The 18676-nt window shown below is 40.9% G+C and overlaps 1 protein-coding gene across 6 annotated transcripts in view; it reads right to left on the reverse strand.

The window, feature by feature from the left end:
- Positions 1 to 18676, reverse strand: part of septin7 (septin 7) — a 69956-nt gene that overhangs the window by 25533 nt on the left and 25747 nt on the right. For all 6 annotated transcript variants that reach the window (XM_004915343.4, XM_002939413.5, XM_031903518.1 and 3 more), the window contains exons 4-6: positions 8008 to 8114; positions 4894 to 4994; positions 3906 to 4040 (exon numbers count right to left, since the gene is read on the reverse strand). In XM_004915343.4, coding sequence (XP_004915400.1) covers positions 3906 to 4040; positions 4894 to 4994; positions 8008 to 8114 — 343 coding nt within the window. The remainder of the gene's footprint in view (positions 1 to 3905; positions 4041 to 4893; positions 4995 to 8007; positions 8115 to 18676) is intronic.

An 18676-nucleotide genomic window follows, 5' to 3' on the forward strand; every position in this document is an offset into this window, starting at 1 on the left:
TTAAAAGGTGTGAACAACACAGGGGATTACATTTTTAAACAATACAGAGGGATTACAGCCTGAATCTGAGGTGAGAACCATGCAGGGGGGCCAGTTACTCTCAGTACTGATACCATTTAAAGCTTACACAAAGGTAAACCATCAAAGCAGCCAGACAGGTGGGGGGCCACACAGAGGGGGGTCGAGGGCCGCATGTGGCCCGCGGGCCGCCAGTTGGACAGCACTGCTATAGGTCTTTACAACTTTAAAATGGCAAATAAGGTATTAAAGGAGAAGGAAAGGCAAAGTCACTTGGGGGTGCCAAAATGTTAGGCACCCCCAAGTGACTTAAATCGCTTACCTTGTACCCCGTGCTGGTGCCCCTGTTCGGAGAGAACAGCACCAGCCCGGGGTAGCTGCAGCGCTTCCTCCTTCCTGCTTCGCGTGTGCGCGGTAGAGTGAAAAAGCCGAATTTTAACAGAGAAGTCGGCTTTTCACTCTACTGCGCACGCGCCTGTTGTGGGGTCCCGGCAAAACGAAGCAGGAAGGAGGAAACGCTAGCTCGCAGGTAACCCGGGCTGGTGCTGTTTTCTCCTAACTGGGGCACCAAAGTACTCCAGACCATTATTTTACAGTCACCATGACACCTTGCAGTATGTATGGTAATGTTAAACTTATAACTGGAGACGTGCTGTTAGAAGGGATTTCAAAATACTGTTGGCCATAAAGTGTTTCTGGATGCTTTGCGCCATATGCGGAATTACACCAAACAGAAGGCTATTAGTTTTAGTTAAGAATTAAACTGTTGGTTTGTGCATGCCAAGAGGCTATAGCTGACCAGCTTTGATGAAGCAGATATAATAATATGAAAGCATCCATTATAGCAGGGGTCGGGAACCTTTTTGGCTGAGAGAGCCATAAACACCACATATTTTAAAATGTAATTCTGTGAGAGTCATACAATATGTTTGGCTGTGGATGCTGCGGTAGGGTGGGTCCCAAGGATGCCGGATGTGATGCAGAGGAGGGTGTGGCCTCGCTCGGCGGATAGAAGACGTGTTCTAAGGCTTAGAACACATCTTCTATCCGCCAAGCGCAGGGGCAAGGTAGGGTGGGTCCCAAGAATGCCAGATGGGAATGCGATGCGGAGGAAGGCGTGGCCTGCGCTCGACAGCTTATAACACGTCTTCCACGCCACGTCCCCCATTATTTTTTTTTATTAAAGATTTGGCAGCGAGCCAGATGCAGCCATCAAAAGAGCCACATCTGGCTCCCGAGCCATAGGTTCCCTACCCCTGCATTATAGGGTAGAAAAAGGATTACATAAACTAGAAAATCATCCTAATCACAAACATATCCTCTTGTCTACTGAACACTTTTTGTTGGATTTTTCCAACCTCCTTACCAGGCATAATCAGTCCTTATTACTAAAATTATCATACAGTGGTCCTGGGCTTCTCTTCTTTTCTTCTTACCACACTCCCCCTTCCGCACCAAATAAGTAATGGCGATGATCAATCTCACTCCAATATTTCCTAACTTCCAGCCTCGTTTCCATTACTTCCTCTCTTTGCTTCCTTTGGTTTCCGCTTCTCCAAACACAAATTGCTTTTATTACTTGTCAAACTACTCCTTTCACTTACGAGCAGCTGCAGGCAGACCTTAACTACCAAACTCCATTGACTATTATAGGAAAAATAGTACTAGAGGGGTCCACAGACATAGACCTAGATGATACTAGATGACAAACTGTAGACTGATACTTTAGATGTAGCTTTTCACTATGCCTGCAAGAAATAACTTGCTGTAGCACTGGTAAATTAATTTGCCTGTTAGCATAACCCATTTTACATGAAGTGAATTACACCTTTCCCCATAGTGATATAAATGCTATGAAGACAGGGTGTGGCAGGATTGTGCATATGGCTGAGCCATGTATAGTGGTGCTTGAAAGGTTGTGATCCCTTTAAAATGTTCTATATTTCTATATTCATTATTTTCATTTCATTAAGGCCAAGAGGTCCTGTTTTGGCTTCATCCATCCACAAAACATTCTTCCTGTATCCTCCTGGTTTGTCCACATCATCTCTAGCAAACTGTAGAATGTCATCATCAATATTTTGGCGGGAGAGCAGCGGCTTTCTCCTTGCTACACTGCTAGACACACTATTTCTGTTCAGTGTTCTTCTGATGTACTCATGTCAACACTTGCCACTTCACTTCAGTTGCTTAGAAGTTCCCTGGATTCCTTAGCAACCTCTTGGAATATTAGACACCTTGCATTAGTGCAACACATCTCCCTTGTCGTGGGCGACTAATCTCCCCAAAATGCCATCCCACCAGCTAGAACGTAAATCGCCGGTGGGATGGCATACGCGGTGCAGCAATTTGCCGAAATTGCAGAAGTTGCTGAAGAGGAAACTTCAGTGATGCGTAGAGCAGTCGGCCGCGACAAGGGAGATTTCTTGCGTGCCAACTAATAGTGCTGGGCGGTATACCGGTAAAAACCGATCACCGGTTTTTTTTTTGAAACCGATATGAATTTTCTACATACCGGTGTGCTGAATACTTCCGGGTGCGCACGTGACGTCAGCGCGCACGTGACGTCAGCGCGCACGTGACGTCAGCGCGCACACTCTACAAAAGCGCCATCGCTAGGACGCATTCAGAGTCGGATACCAATGTGAGCTGTCGGGGGGTGCCTGGCCAGTAATTATATTTTATGTGAAGGGGATGGGGTTGTGTTTGGGGGGGGGGGGGTGGGGTGGGGGGTTATATTTATGTGAAGGGGATGGGGGGGTGTTTGGGGTGGGGGTGGGTGGGTGGGTTATACTTATGTGAAGGGGATGGGGTTGTGTTTGGGGGGGGGTTATATTTATGTGAAGGGGATGGGGGGGTGTTTGGGGTGGGGTGGGGGGGTGTGTGCGGATGGGGGGGTGTTTGGGGTGGGGGGGGTGCGTGCGGATGGGGGGGGGTGTTTGGGGTGGGGGGGGGTGCGTGCGGATGGGGGGTTGCGTGCGGATGGGGGGGTTGCGTGCGGATGGGGGGGTTGCGTGCGGATGGGGGGTGGGGGGACTGCGTGCGGATGGGGGGTGTTTGGGGTGGCGGGGGGGGGTGCGGGTGGCGGGTGTTTGGGGTGGTCACCTAATCATGCATGGGGAAAAAAAAATACCGTCAAATACCGTGATACCGATATAATTTTGAAAAATACCGTGATATAAATTTTTGGTCATACCGCCCAGCACTACCAACTAATCTCTCTATCTCTCACAGCCCTTAAATGTGTACACAATCTGAGTCCAAACTCTTTAGAGCCTTGTAACCTTTTCCAGCTCTTTGTGCATCAACGTCTCTTTTTCTGAAGTCCTTAGATACCTCCTTAGTTCAAGCCATGATACACATCCACAAATGTGTTGTACGTGTCACCGGGCTTTGCTGGAGGGTCTCTCACTCATCCCTGATTGTCATCCCGTTGAAAACACCAGACTATGATTTCACCTTCAAATTATCTGATAATCCTAAGAATTCACTTTCTTTTGCCACAAGCAGATGTTTTTGGATCATTTTATTTTCAATAAATATATGCATACTTGCATCTGCTTTAAAGAATTGTTTAGATGTTTTAGGTCACATTCATATAAAAATATAGAACATTTTAAAGGGTTCACAAACTTTCAACCACCGTTTGTCTGCAAGTGTTTAAAACTACACTCCTATACTAACACAATAATGTTAAACAAAAATGCAGTTATGTATTCACAGCTTTGCTGAGCTAACTAAAAGTATCAAGTTTATCTATTTCACTTGTAAGCCATAAGAAAATGCATTTCTGCAAGGAATCTCACTTTATAGTCAAATTAAATTCATCACTTTATAGTATCAAATTAAATTCAGATTAAAATACAACAAAGGTTTGTAATACTAACCCGTGGCCTGAAGGGGCAATGAAATACAAGCAGCAGTGCACACGGTTGTCTGGCATCTGTCGTCTGTTGACTCGTGATTCTGCATTCAGGTAGTCTTCAAATTTACTGTCAATGTAATCAATGACTGGCTGCCAACTGAAAATTAAAAGGTGGAAAAGAAAAAGCTGACTACTTACTGTGACCTGACAAAAACAGCAAATAATTTTAAATGTTGCAATTATTGTTCTTGTTTACTGGTAATATTACAGTCTGTGTTTTGGTATCTGGAGGCCTTGGTTAGAGGCCAATATGCAACCTGCTCCATAAATTGTATTTAATCCATTTTATATATCCTACTTTATTCACTGAAACAGCACACAAGCCCCATCAAGCCTGTGCTAATATTAGACTTCCTCTAAAAGTCAACAAGCCTAGGGTTAAGTGACTACACAGGAAGCGCAGTGAAGTGTAAAAGTTAAATTTCACAAACCCTAGATTTTCCTACCATGTATATAAGTTTGGGAACATCTCCCACACCCAAACCACATATTTTTGTACTGCATATATCCCCTCTGTTTACCAGCACCATCACACTTTCGTAAAACGAATAGCTGCTTTCACCTAGCAGCCATTTTTCCTCTGACACAGTGAAATTTACATCTGCAAACAGTACATGTGCACTGTAAACTTCATGCAATCAAGAATACAGGTTTACACAGACAGAACTTGCTTTGATTAGAAGTCCTGCTTGGATTCAGTACTGTAACAGTCAAGCTGAGCTCAGGGAAGGAGGTTAGAAGAAAAGAAAATAGGAGCAGGCAGCTAGCAATGCCACCACTTCACTGATTGCTAGACTGAAGGGTGTGTTTAGAAACAAACGTGTATGGCCACATTTAGTTTCCTAGATGGTTTACTTAAAAAGGATTCTTTTTTTTTTTTTAATATAAGAAAAAAACCGGACACAGTAAGATAGGGAAAAAAAACAAAAAAAGAAAAGTTGGAACCTTACCAGTTGCTATTATCCACTGCATCTCCAAATCCTGGTGTGTCAACTATTGTCAAAAGCAGCTGAACTCCCCCTTCTTTGATAAGAACCTTTGACTGCTCAACCTAATAATGACAAAGAAATTAAATATGAACAGACATTATATTGACATATATTTCTTAAAGAAGAAGTAGAGTTTAACAAAGATATAGGCTACAAATACTAGTCATTATGTTTTGGGTTTCTGTACCAGACCAAGGCATACACAGCCATTTATCAGGTAAGATACGTGCCTCCAAAATGCCTCCAGTACCTCTGCCATAACAGCAAATGCTCTTGGCTGCTGTCAGTTACCTGAGCTTAGGGACAGGCTCAAAATACACAGTATATATAAGTATATTATAGGAAAGTTCCATCACCATAAACATATAAGCTTCCCCCGGTAAAAGCGTACAACAGGTGACAAATCTCTCAAAAGTGCCATCCCTTTCGCTCACATCTAAGTCGCCGCAAGTAAATTACATTACTCACGACAATATGGCTTAATTGTGGGAATGCTGCACTTTATCTGAAAAAAAAACAGGCTGTAGTTGGGGTTAGGGGAGGGTTTTATTTATACAAAGGCTTCCAGCATACTGTAATTGCATCCAATGGGTAAAAGGTGCATTAGGGCAGTGGCACATGGAGAGATTAGACACCAGTGATAAATTTTCACTATTGCGGACGACTAATCTCCCCGACGTGCCATCCCACCGGCAAGAATGTAAATCGCTGGTGTACTGGCAAACAAGTCACTTTGGTTTTCCTTGTGAGGCAACTTTGGGCAACCGAAGTCATGCGTATGCTATCCCACCATCTATTTACATTCTTGCCGGTGGATGGGATGGCATGTCGTGGAGATAAGTCGCCAGCAGCGCAACAAAGTACCTAAGGGCCATCTGTCTATTAGAAAATGCTTCGGGTCTCACAGTTGACACGGAGCATGAGCAGCTGAAGTGGATTTCTAATGGACAGAAGATGGCGCCCAGCTACTCTGCTTTTTTAGCTTAGGTTTTTAAAAAGTGAAACTTTTCAATGTAATAGGCTGTGCGAGAAGGGAGAGGTGAATTGGGGTGATGAAGGGCAGTTAAAGGGGGCTGTTGTACCTAGAGGAGTTTAGTCCTCCTTTAATTATATTTAATCAGCTGGCTTGCAACGTTGCTTCAGGAGTCAAATACTTCTTGTAATAGCAAAGTTGCTTAGTGTTCCATTTTCCTTCACAGTGTGTGTGGGCAGAGGACCCCATTAAGTTACCATCTACAGCAACAAAAAATATTTTTTAATTTTGTAGGTTTTTTTATTTAGTGCACTAAAACTGGCTTAGAGTAAACTGTAGGCTTTAAAGCTTAGCAGAATTATAGGATATTGCAATCTAGTTTGAATATTTTGACCTGTAGCAGCTTGTTTTTCCATACATGGTCAAAGAAATACACAAAGAAACATCTGGAAATGATCCAGAAATACATAACTGTAAACCAGTGTCATTTGTGGTTAAACATCCAACTGTATCCCATCATCTGTAAAAGAACATACTCCCAAGGGACTCATGCAAAACAAATTAGTTTGAGCCATGGAATTTGAAACTTTTCTCAGCAGTGATACTTCAAATGGCTGCTTTCCCATGCACTCCCTGCAGCAGGTCACTTCCATCTATTTTAAAGATCAACTTTTGGTCCATAGAACGTGTAAAATATGGGGATTGATGCTTTTCATAAAAGAGAATGTAGTTAGGGCACAAATGTATGTCTGCCTAAGAACAGTGGAAGATATGCTTGCTTTAAGCGACCAAACCTCAGCAGCAGCAAGGGAGGGGTCTAAAAGACTGATGCTAAGCATTTCCTGAGAAAAGAAATTCCTTAAACAGATGGAATTTTTTCTGTGCAGTACTTGGTCATGGCACATATTTTAAGAAAACTGATACCAAAAATGCACGTAGACGTGTGTGACTAGAACAACCCTTCATACTAGTTATGCATATCTACAGCTGGTGATTCTATGACTTGTCTTAAATTTATATAAAATGTTATATCATGAACATATAGTGAATAATACACATCTTATTGTAAAATATGTAAGAAATGTAAAATAATACTTTAAGTCATCAAGGATTTCCATGAATGAATGATTTTATACAGGTCATGGAACTAAATATCCTAATATTTTACAATTATTTACAACATTTATTAATATAAAAGTTTTAGTGAGTCATGTGACAAAAATGACACCACCAAGCACAGTAATCTCTGATATAACTAAGCCCATTATTAATTTATCTGGCATTATGTACTCCCACAGCTACAGAGGCACATATGAAGCTTACGCTTTTAAACTTTTATCACCTTAAATGTATTAGCAGTTTTATACTGTTAATATTCAGTTGTCACAAAGCTGCTGTGACAGCAGTTGCAAAGTTAACCAATAAAGCAGGCAGCATCTCCAGTGAGAATCAGCTCTGCATAATCCCCTCTGCTCCCTCTCCTGTTTTCAGCTACTTAGCTCACTATAGGTTTTCAAAAGCCAACAAGCTTAAAGGAGATGTAAATGTAAAAAATCCAAATCAAATATTTAGCTTTAGATCACTATTCTATACACTTTAGACTACCTTAAATTTTATTATAAGACTTTATTTTCATCGCGTCCAGCGCTAGCCCTGGTGTTGCCCTGTCGCGTGCGCCATCTTTAAAAGCTCTCAAGAAGGAGAGCATGCACCTTGCAGCAGAGACATGCGTGCCGGTCACTGAGATCACGTGCAAGATCTTGCACGCTTTTATTTGAAGATCAGGCGCGCTCCCTCTGCGACCAAGCTCCTACCTGCAACCTGTCTTAACCCTACAAGCTTCAGCAGACAGTGAAAGGCATGCACAGAAGGGCTCTCCACTTCGACAAGACTTGTCAGAGTAGTGAGAGAACTGAACAGGAAGTGGGGGCGGAGCTTCACTCTGAACAAGGAAGGAGAAAAATATAGCAGAATGTAACGCAGGAACCATGTCAGAAAGAACAGAGGGACAAAGGTAGGCAATTCTGGGAGGCTGTTTAGAGTAATTTTAATAATAGAAAAAAAAAAGGTTTACTTATTCTTTAAGAAAGAAAGTTACTCACCTGAACAGTTTTTTTAATTCTGTGTGATGGACCAGGGTAGTCAGGTGCATATAAATCCGTAAGAAAAAGAGAATTGATGAGAGTTGATTTTCCCAAGCCTGACTCTCCTAAAATTAAAAAAAAAAAAGACAAATTATATACAAAATTGATAAAAGCTGAAAAGGAATCACAGCAAAAAAAAAAATGAATCTATGTGAACTCATTCAAGATATGAGAGCATTATTTTTAAAAGGTTCCATATATAAGAAAGGTTTACATAGACTTTGCTTTCAATATCCAGTTACACTCTTACTCTGTACATGGAACCTTCATTAATATATTAATGATATAATATTAATTAGGTTAGGTAAAACTAATTTTATGACATGAATCAAACCGAACATTTTATTACACATCTTTTATATTGAATATACTCACAAAGCATGATTAAAATGCTAAGCAAAATTTACTGTGCTTCTGGCATGGACCATTAGGACACGCCCACTCTCCATTTCAAACTCAGACAGAGAAGCGATAGGATCTAGAGGGAGCTCCAATAAAGGGGCCATTGTTACAGATAGGGTTAATGTTTAGCCCAAAGTGAAACCAGCACCTTATATTATTCATAATTGCCTACAAAATTAGGGTTTTCCCATTTATCCTATATGTCTCTTTTAAAGAATTAATAAGCCTTTCTTTAAAAAACAAAACAAAACAAAAAAACACTCTAAAATACTGTATAGCCACCGGAATAACAAACAATTAGATTTATTTTGTTTCTCTATTACAGCCAGTTCAACTACAGCTCTTTTAGTCACCTCCTTGTCTAGCATGAAGCTCTGCCCCCTTTTGCTTTCTAAGCACTCCTCTCTCCAAATATGATGACCTCAAAGAGGAGCCTATTTTGCATGCTTGATTTTAATTGGAGCAGAGGCTGTGAGCATGCCCAGTAGGCACCTCTTTGAAGACTTAACAGTCGGAGAGAGAAGGAGTGCTCAATAAGCAATAGGGTGTGGAGCTTCATGCTAGAGAAGGAAGTAACTAAAACAACTGTTGTTTAGCTGCTTGTAATAAAGAAATATAATAAATCTGCATGGATGGAAAACTTATTCTGAGGGCTGTTTAGAGTAATTTTAAGGGGATTTTAAAATAAAAGGCTTGCTTATTCTTTAAAAGATTATTTAACCAATCGTCAAAAAAAGGTTGTTTGTGTTTTTGGATCGTCTTTGTACAACTAAACGTTAGCACTAAAATGATTAAAAAATAAACCCCAACAGCTAATTTAACTCACTTCTAGTAGAGAAGCATGGGAAGCTAACCACACAGATCATTTAATGGGAAAAACATATCACAGCATGACTATCCCTTATATTATAACAAGAACTTGGGAACAGCATATTTTTTTTTTTTATAACCTAAAATTCAAATAGTTCCCATACCAACAAGATATACTTTTGATTATAATGGTGTATTTTAGACAAAACTAAATGATATCCATTAAACAAAAAAAAATCACTATGCAGGCTGTGGGCAGTGACACATGGGGAGATTAGTTGCCGGGCAACTAATCTCCCCGCAATGCCATCCCACCGGCTAGAATGTTAAATCGCCAGTGGGATGGCATACACAACACCGTGATTTGCTAAAGTCGCCCGAAGTTTCCTCTCAAGGCAACTTCGGTAAAACGTGGCGCCGCCTATGCCATCCCACTGGCGATTTACATTCATTCATTCATTTATAGATTGTTTGGATAGGACCTGTACTACAGGAACTCAGCAGGATACACATGACAGCACAAGATTTTATGGGATGCAACAAAATCTAAACCTCCATTCCGTAATTCAAAATCTGATCAGACAATGTATTATTTTCTTGTTTTCATGTGTAGATTCAACAGCACAATATTCTCTTCTGACAGCTGTATCAGACTGCAAATACTACACATTTCAGATTTTCATGTCATTTACATCATTTTTTAGACATATAGCAACTACACTGGAATTTTAGGATGAATTTTGGGAAGATATATCCTCACCCAAGTAGATATAAAAAAAATTTTGATAGCCACTTGACACACGAGTACAATTCCAGGACGAGTTGTTTAACGGAGCCATTAATGTCCTATGTGTGTGGGAAAGATGTACAAATGATCCCATAGGGTCAGTGATTAGTTGGTTTTCAGTTTGTGATCAAATATGACTGCATTATAAGAGATCCATCATTAAAGTGTCTTTTCTGGTACAGGTGTTCATATAGTTCAGATGAAAAACAGTAAAACAGTGAGATCTCTGCTGTGCCAGGCATGAGTTTGAGAATGTATCAGATCACACAGATGATATGTTAAACTAAAAACATCCAGCATAACAAAAATTATAGTTTTCTTTAAAAATGGCCCCTTTATTGAAGCTCCCTATAGATTTGCTATGGTCTATCTGTGTGTCCTAAAAAGCACAGCCTTCCAGTCACACAAGCAAAGACAGTCTTAAGTTTCCTGTCAGGTCAGCCTAGCTGCTGATTGGTTTCTATTTTACAGTGCAGGGTGCTGGTGGCACCACTGCACAGCAAGAACTGGAACACATGGGCAGAACTAACAGGGTTTTTGGAAAAACTTTCCAAAAATAGCCAGGAACATGTTTTTAAGCATAATCATTCTATTTAATACACTTATATAATACACAATACTTCCCCTTTAACTGACCACACTGTGACTGCTGACCGCTGTTTACAATCGTTTGGTACGAACGTTTCGTGACTTTCGGATTGCCAATACGATATTATCGTGACTAATACGATTTTTTCGGCAGCATTTTCGTGATATTTGTGATCTTCAGAAATTTTCGTTTCCAATCCGAATTTTTCCCATTCGGGATTCGAACTCGTGTTTTAATAAATCTGCCCTATAGTGTTGGGCCAAACAGGCCCTTAATATGGTTATATGCAGATGAGTCGGAAGATGGGTTTTTCCAATAATGCCTGGAGGATTTGCTTTGCCAATTTTCTTTTTTTTTTGTGTGTGCAGATTTAACATGACATGTCTCAGGCAGCACTTATGAGTTCCTCATCTAGGGTCTTAAAGGAGAAGGAAAGGTAAAAACTAAGTAAGCTTTATCAAAAAGGTCTATGTAAATACAGCCATAAGCACTTACAGAAATGCTGCACTGAACAAGAAACACAGGATTTCCTGTCTCTTTTTTGCAAACATGATGTTCCAGTGTCTGACTTCCTCTCTCAGAAACAGCCTTAATTCTCGGAGCCAGAGTCTGCGCAGTTCTCTCCTGCTCCCCCCTCCCTTAGAAATGTGTGATGTCAGCTATAACGGCTAGAGACTGCAGGAAGGAAGCTACCAAAAATGGCAGCTGCTATCTTAAGCAAAAGGAGAAAGCTTCTAAAGCTGTTTACTCAGGTATGGTAACTATTTCTGCAGAATAAATATATTCTAGGTGGCACTAATGTGGCAAATCTATTGGCAGTAAAATGCCACAATGACTTTCCTTCTCCTTTAAGCTCTGAAAAAATGTGACCATGCACTGGATTCCCAGGAAAGACAAGTTGTTTGTAATGCAATGAAATCAAGAAAGGAATACAGAGAACATAATTATGAAGTCCATTGGCTTTCAAACATGATTTCTTTTTCTGGAAATTTTGGGTAGAAGCATACTGAATAGTGTTTCTCATAAACAGCCTGGTGTAGCCGCTGTCTTAGGGTATTTACATCCAAATTAGGTGAGTTTAGGAATTACGGACGATTTTAAATGTAGTTCTCTCCTTTTCAAGGAACCAAAAGTAACCGACTGACAAGCTATTCCACAGTCAGGTGTCGGCAGTTACCTCATTATGGCAAACAATTAAGTGCTAAAAGATCTGGAATTGACTCAAACCCAGGAATTTGCATTTGGAAGCTAATGCTGTGAAATTTAAATATGTGGTCCAAAAAGCTGTCAATGCACAGGGAAGCAGGCCATTATAAGGCTGGGAAAACAAAACAAACCCAGCAGAAAGCAGAAACATCTAAAAAATTCAGTACATTGTTAAAAAGAAGGAATGTCCAGATGCGCTAAGCAACACCAAAATGCCTGGATGACCATGGAAGACAACTGCACCAGATGATCACAAAATTATTTCCTAGGTGAAGAAAAATCCCTTCCTAAAAGGACACTCTCCAGGAGATTTGTGTGTTATTGTCAAATGAAGAAAAGACTTTAAAGTAATACCAAGGGCCTAAAGAACAAGAAGGCCAGACTAGAGATTGCCAGAAAACATGTAACAAAGCTTGACCAATTCTAGAACATTTTTGAATAGATGAAATGAAGGTCAGCATGTAATAAAACAATAGGAAGAGAAAAGTATGGCAAAGGGAAGGAACAGCTCATAATCTAAAGTATACCACATCATCTGTGAAATAATTGTGGAGGCAGTATTATGGCATAGGCATGCATGCCTGCCAATAGAACTGTATCACTAGTTTATCCTGATATTACTAAGCAGGATAAGTAGCAGGATCAATTCTGAAGTGTATATAGTGTACTCTATGCTCAGATTCCCATGAAGCCCTGTGCTAAGAGCTTTTTTATGACAAAGAAATTGAATATTTTTCAATGGTCCAGTCAGTCCCTTGAGCTCAATCCAAATGAACATGCATTTCACTTGCTTAAGACAAAATTGGAGGCAGAAAAACCAACGAACAGCAGTAACTGAAGGCCTGGCAAAGAAACTTTATGGAGGAGGCCTAGCATTTGGTGATGTTCATGGGTTCAGCACTTGAGGTAGTCATTGCCTGCAAAGGATTTTCAACTAAGTTTTTAAAATTATAATAATGATTATGTTAGTTTCTCAAATGACTTCCATTTGAGCCAAATTTGTAAAAATTGTGCCACTGTCCAAATATTTATGTACCTATACATGTATTACCCTAAGTCACCTCTGAGTTTCACAACCATATAAAATAACAGGGCCAAAGGCTGAGTGCTTTGAGGTCATGGAACTCTGAGGTGATCTTTTGGTAATTTGGATATCCATATTTTAAGTCTACTAAAAAAATCATTTAAACATTATACAATCCCAATAAGATTGTTTTTGGTACAATAAGGATTAATGATATCTTAGCTGGGATCAAGTACAAGGTACCGTATATACTCGAGTATAAGCCGATCCGAGTATAAGCCGAGGTACCTAATATTACCTAAGAAAACTGGAAAAACTTACTGACTCGAGTATAAGCCGAGGGTGGGAAATGCAACCGCTACTGCTAAGTTTCAATAATCAAATAACAGATAAATAGATAACTTTAGGGAAAGAAAAATGCTACAGCAGCAGACATAAGCAAGTTTGGGAACGCTAAGGAAGCTGCCATACTAATTATCAAGTACTTGGACCCCAGTGTACAAGTCCCACCACACTACTACAATAGCTTTTTGCTCCCATTTAACTTTTTAGCTTAGTCAGAAGCTTTAAGTAGCACCGAAAATGTAACACGGGCCCCCCCCCCCCCCCCTTGGACGGCGGTCCATTTTGGGGTGCTACCCCAACTGCAGCATATAAGCATATAGCAGTCTTATTGAGCGCCCCCATATCAAACACAGCTGAACACTGCCCCCCTAAAGAGACACTCAGTGAAGCACAAAGAAGTTAAATCCAGGGCATTCTCTCTCCCTTGTTCCATAGATCAGGCCTGAGCATCACAACTGCTGCCTTACCAACCCTATAAAACGTTATTGTCAGGTAATCCCTACTCTGCAGCCCTCCAGTTGTTTTACTGCATTCCCCACTATCGGGGGCTTCTGGGAGCTGTAGTCCAACTCCAACTGGGCAAACCCTGTTGCTGTATCACACTGCTTCCTCCCTACTCACTTCTCTATCTCCAGGGCCGCCACCTTGCGCTTCTCATTGCGTCATTAAGGACACGCAAAATGTTGGGGGTGAGGGGGGACAGGTCTCGTTCCGCGTTCATCTTCTCCGCACACTGATTTCCTGTCACTATCTGCGCCGGGTTTGTGCCAATGAGCGGCATCCACAGCGGTCTGTCAATGAGCGGTCTGTGTAACCCGCCCGCTGTCACATGACTCGCAGGCAGTACTGCATCACGGGAGTTGTAGTTTTATGCAGGAAAGTCGGGGTGTAGGATGTGTGCAAGCGCGGATCAGATCGAGAGTCGGCAGAAGTGGAAGGAGGTAGGTTGGAGGAGGTGTACTCGAGTATAAGCCGAGGTTTACTTTTTGAGCACATTTTTTGTGCTCAAAAACTCGGCTTATACTCGAGTATATACGGTACAAAGAAATCATTTAAAAAAAAATTATGATCTATTTGATTAAAATTAAGTTTTGAGGTTTTGGGACATGGCCTTCCTGTAATTTGGGCATAAAATATATATATATATAAGAAAATTGCAAAATGGAGAGCACACCAAAGTTCAGAAGCGATACCTGGGTGCCAGAGCAGCAAACTTAGAATAAAAAGGAAAATTGTCGCCACTCACAGGATTCTCACGAAATATACTCACGGGGGCGAACAGTGTCCTGAGAATTTCTAAAGTGTTCTTTAAGTTTCAGCTTGCGTTGAAATCTATAGATATCCACTAAGGTGTCAAAAGTATTAGGAATCGTGCTAGGTACAAAAGAGAGGCCTTTAGACAGTAATGATGTTTCACCCTGTGTGAGGATGTGTTTGCTCAAATTAAAAATTATATTTTCTTCCCCCTGGGGGGTTTCCCTTTTACACTTACGGCCACCCCGTCTGGTCCGCTTTCTCCGTCTGATCCCTTCTGGGATCTGGTTTTTATTCCTAAAAAAGGTTTGGAGGTAAGGTTACCCCCCAATGTCGTGTCCGAATCAGTTGACTGATCGGAACTGTCAACGGTATTGAGTGCCCTTGGGAGTCTTTTACGTCTAAGTGGCTGGCCCACTCGGCCCCCCTGTCTTAGACCCAACAGCCAACCGTATACTCTTTTGTTTTTGTAGTCGTCAGCTACTTTTTGTAATTTTTTCTGTTTAAAGTTCGTCAGTTCCAGTTTGTATTTGTCAACGTTTATATATATATTACAGCCACAAACATGAATTTTATTGGAATTCCACGTGAAAGACCAATACAAAGTGGTGTACACGTGAGATGTGGAACGAAAATCATACATGATTCCAAACATTTTTTTACAAATAAATAACTGCAAAGTGGGGTGTGCGTAATTATTCAGCCCCCTTTGGTCTGAATGCAGTCAGTTGCCCATAGACATTGCCTGATAAGTGCTAATGACTAAATAGAGTGCCCCTGTGTGTAATCTAATGTCAGTACAAATACAGCTGCTCTGTGACAGCCTCAGAGGTTGTCTAAGAGAATATTGGGAGCAACAACACCATGAAGTCCAAAGAACACACCAGACAGGTCAGGGATAAAGTTATTGAGAAATTTAAAGCAGGCTTAGCCTACAAAAAGATTTCCAAAGCCTTGAACATCCCACGGAGCACTGTTCAAGCGATCATTCAGAAATGGAAGGAGTATGGCACAACTGTAAACCTACCAAGACAAGGCCGTCCACCTAAACTCACAGGCCGAACAAGGAGAGCGCTGATCAGAAATGCAGCCAAGAGGCCCATGGTGACTCTGGACGAGCTGCAGAGATCTACAGCTCAGGTGGGGGAATCTGTCCATAGGACAACTATTAGTCGTGCACTGCACAAAGTTGGCCTTTATGGAAGAGTGGCAAGAAGAAAGCCATTGTTAACAGAAAACCATAAGAAGTCCCGTTTGCAGTTTGCCACAAGCCATGTGGGGGACACAGCAAACGTGGAAGAAGGGGCTCTGGTCAGATGAGACCAAAATGGAACTTTTTGGCCAAAATGCAAAACGCTATGTGTGGCGGAAAACTAACACTGCACATCACTCTGAACACACCATCCCCACTGTCACATATGGTGGTGGCAGCAACATGCTCTGGGGGTGCTACTCTTCAGCAGGGACAGGGAAGCTGGTCAGAGTTGATGGGAAGATGGATGGAGCCAAATACAGGGCAATCTTGGAAGAAAACCTCTTGGAGTCTGCAAAAGACTTGAGACTGGGGCGGAGGTTCACCTTCCAGCAGGACAATGACCCTAAACATAAAGCCAGGGCAACAATGGAATGGTTTAAAACAAAACATATCCATGTGTTAGAATAGCCCAGTCAAAGTCCAGATCTAAATCCAATGGAGAATCTGTGGCAAGATCTGAAAACTGCTGTTCACAAACGCTGTCCATCTAGTCTGACTGAGCTGTTTTGCAAAGAAGAATGGGCAAGGATTTCAGTCTCTAGATGTGCAAAGCTGGTAGAGACATACCCTAAAAGACTGGCAGCTGGAATTGCAGCAAAAGGGGGTTCTACAAAGTATTGACTCAGGGGGCTGAATAATTACGCACACCCCACTTTGCAGTTATTTATTTGTAAAAAATGTTTGGAATCATGTATGATTTTCCCTCCACTTCTCACGTGTACACCACTTTGTATTGGTCTTTCAGGTGGAATTCCAATAAAATTGATTCATGTTTGTGGCTGTAATGTGACAAAATGTGGAAAAGTTCAAGGGGGCCGAATACTTTTGCAAGCCACTGTATGTATGTATATATATATAAAAATATATATAAAAAAGCACACACACACACACACACTAGGGATGCACCAAATTCAGTTGGATTCAGTTTTGGCCAAATCCACGGTCCCTCCCGGTCAAACCGAATCCGAAGTAACATAAAATAGCATATGCTATTCGTGCACGGCAACTTTTAACCCTTCCCGATCCTAATTAGCATATGCTAATCAGGATTCAGATTTGGTTCGATGTTCGGCAAAATCCATCAGGGTGGGTTCGGTCGAACCAAAAAAGGTGGGTTTGGTGCATCCCTAACACACACACACTGATGAGTTGATGTTTTCCTTTGAAATAGACTTTGCTATTCCCATTCAGATGAATGCGGGGCAGCTGCCAGCAGACATAGGTTAATTTTATTACCATGAATGCTTGATAAACTTTAACCATTGTTTATGATTTGTAAACAAATTCATAGCAATTTATCATTTTTAAAGTAACTAGCACTGTTAAATAACTTCATTTAACTCTCAAAACCCTGTATTACACTTTTATTAAATGATCATACCGGGCCAGCCATATTGTCTTTTTTATTGGATTACGAACAGGTGAAGAAAACTACTACACTAATAAAGTTCTCTAAAATGCAAAGGTTTGCCAGTACTTAGAATATTCCACTAGAACTGTTCAGTCAGCTGGCTCCATGTTGCAGTTGCTTGAATGAAAAACACAGGAAGTTTCCCAGCCCAGCCCAAGCCAAAGAATTTTGGGGGATGGGAAAGGAAGCGATTGAGAAGAAACTGACGTTTTGTTAACCCTTAAGCACTGAAAAAATGTGACCATGCACTAGATTTCCAGGAAAGACAAGTTGTTTGTTATGCAATGAAATCAAGAAAGGAATAAAGGGAAGTAAATTAAAAACAATTTGAATGAAACAGCAAGGATTAGTGGTACATGCTTGCAAGAGGCAAGAATATAAAGTATTTCATTTATCTATTTAGTAGTCAAACAGAGTTTAAGGCTTCTGACACACGAGGAGATTAGTTACTTGCTATAAATCTTTGCTACCACAATCAACTAATCTTCTGTAAATGCTTTCCCACTGGCAAAATGTTAACTGCTGGTGGGAAAATGTGGCACTTGGTTTTTCTGAAGTGCATTATTTTGAGCTAAAGCTTAGAATTCTGGTGTTTAACGCCCAAGCAATTAACAGCAAGACAGGCAATGGCAATTTCAGCTGCTAGTCCAGGTGACTGACATTTGAGGGACGATAACGTTTACCTGCTTTGCATCAAATTTGGGTTTTTTTCTTTGATGCACAATACTCAATGATAATATTTTAATAAAAGATTCTATTACTATGCTATATAATCCTGCAACCCTTCGTAATAACCACTTCATAGCCTCTATCATGACCAGTGCATGAACTGCCACTGCGTTTGGTGAGAAAGAACTAATTGTTGCCTAACACAACAAAAAAGCACAATGGCATTTAGTAGTTTTTCAACCCACGCCAGCCCTAACTGCTGCCCTTACCCAAGCTGAAACTGACTTGGCCCACTGCCATGGGTCACATGTCAACCCCCAACTCGTTAGTCACAGAGGTAGGTTGAAACAGGGCAGTGAAAGTCAGAGGGGCTGGGCTGCTGGGAAGCCTGTAGAGACCCCCAAACAATTTAGGTCTCTATAAAAATGTATTACATAAACAAGCTCATATGTAAAACCCTGCTTCATCTAAACCATTTTCATAAAAAAAAAATATATATATATATATATAGTCTTGTAAAGAATCGGCACTCACCAGTATCGGGCACAGGCTGTGTGCTGACAAAAATAATGCATCAAACTCAACAGTAGAAAGCACTCACAGCTATAGCATCAATCAGGTAAGTGATTTATTTCAGCATACCATATATATTTTTTTTTTATTTTTTTTTAGTAGTATGCGCTATTGGGTACTCCTAAATAGAAAACAGCTAATTTAAGAATTATGGCCACATCAGCCAATGAATGGACAGAGTTCTGTCTTTTGCTTCCACACTTCTTCCTGTTGCAGTTAGAGCTGCATTATTTTTGGTCATGTGATCTCTGAGGGAGCACACAGCCCATCACTAAATGATGGATTAAGGGAAAGGATGTAAA

The sequence above is a fragment of the Xenopus tropicalis genome, chromosome 6 (assembly GCF_000004195.4).
Source record: "Xenopus tropicalis strain Nigerian chromosome 6, UCB_Xtro_10.0, whole genome shotgun sequence".
In the NCBI taxonomy this organism is placed as follows: domain Eukaryota; kingdom Metazoa; phylum Chordata; class Amphibia; order Anura; family Pipidae; genus Xenopus; species Xenopus tropicalis.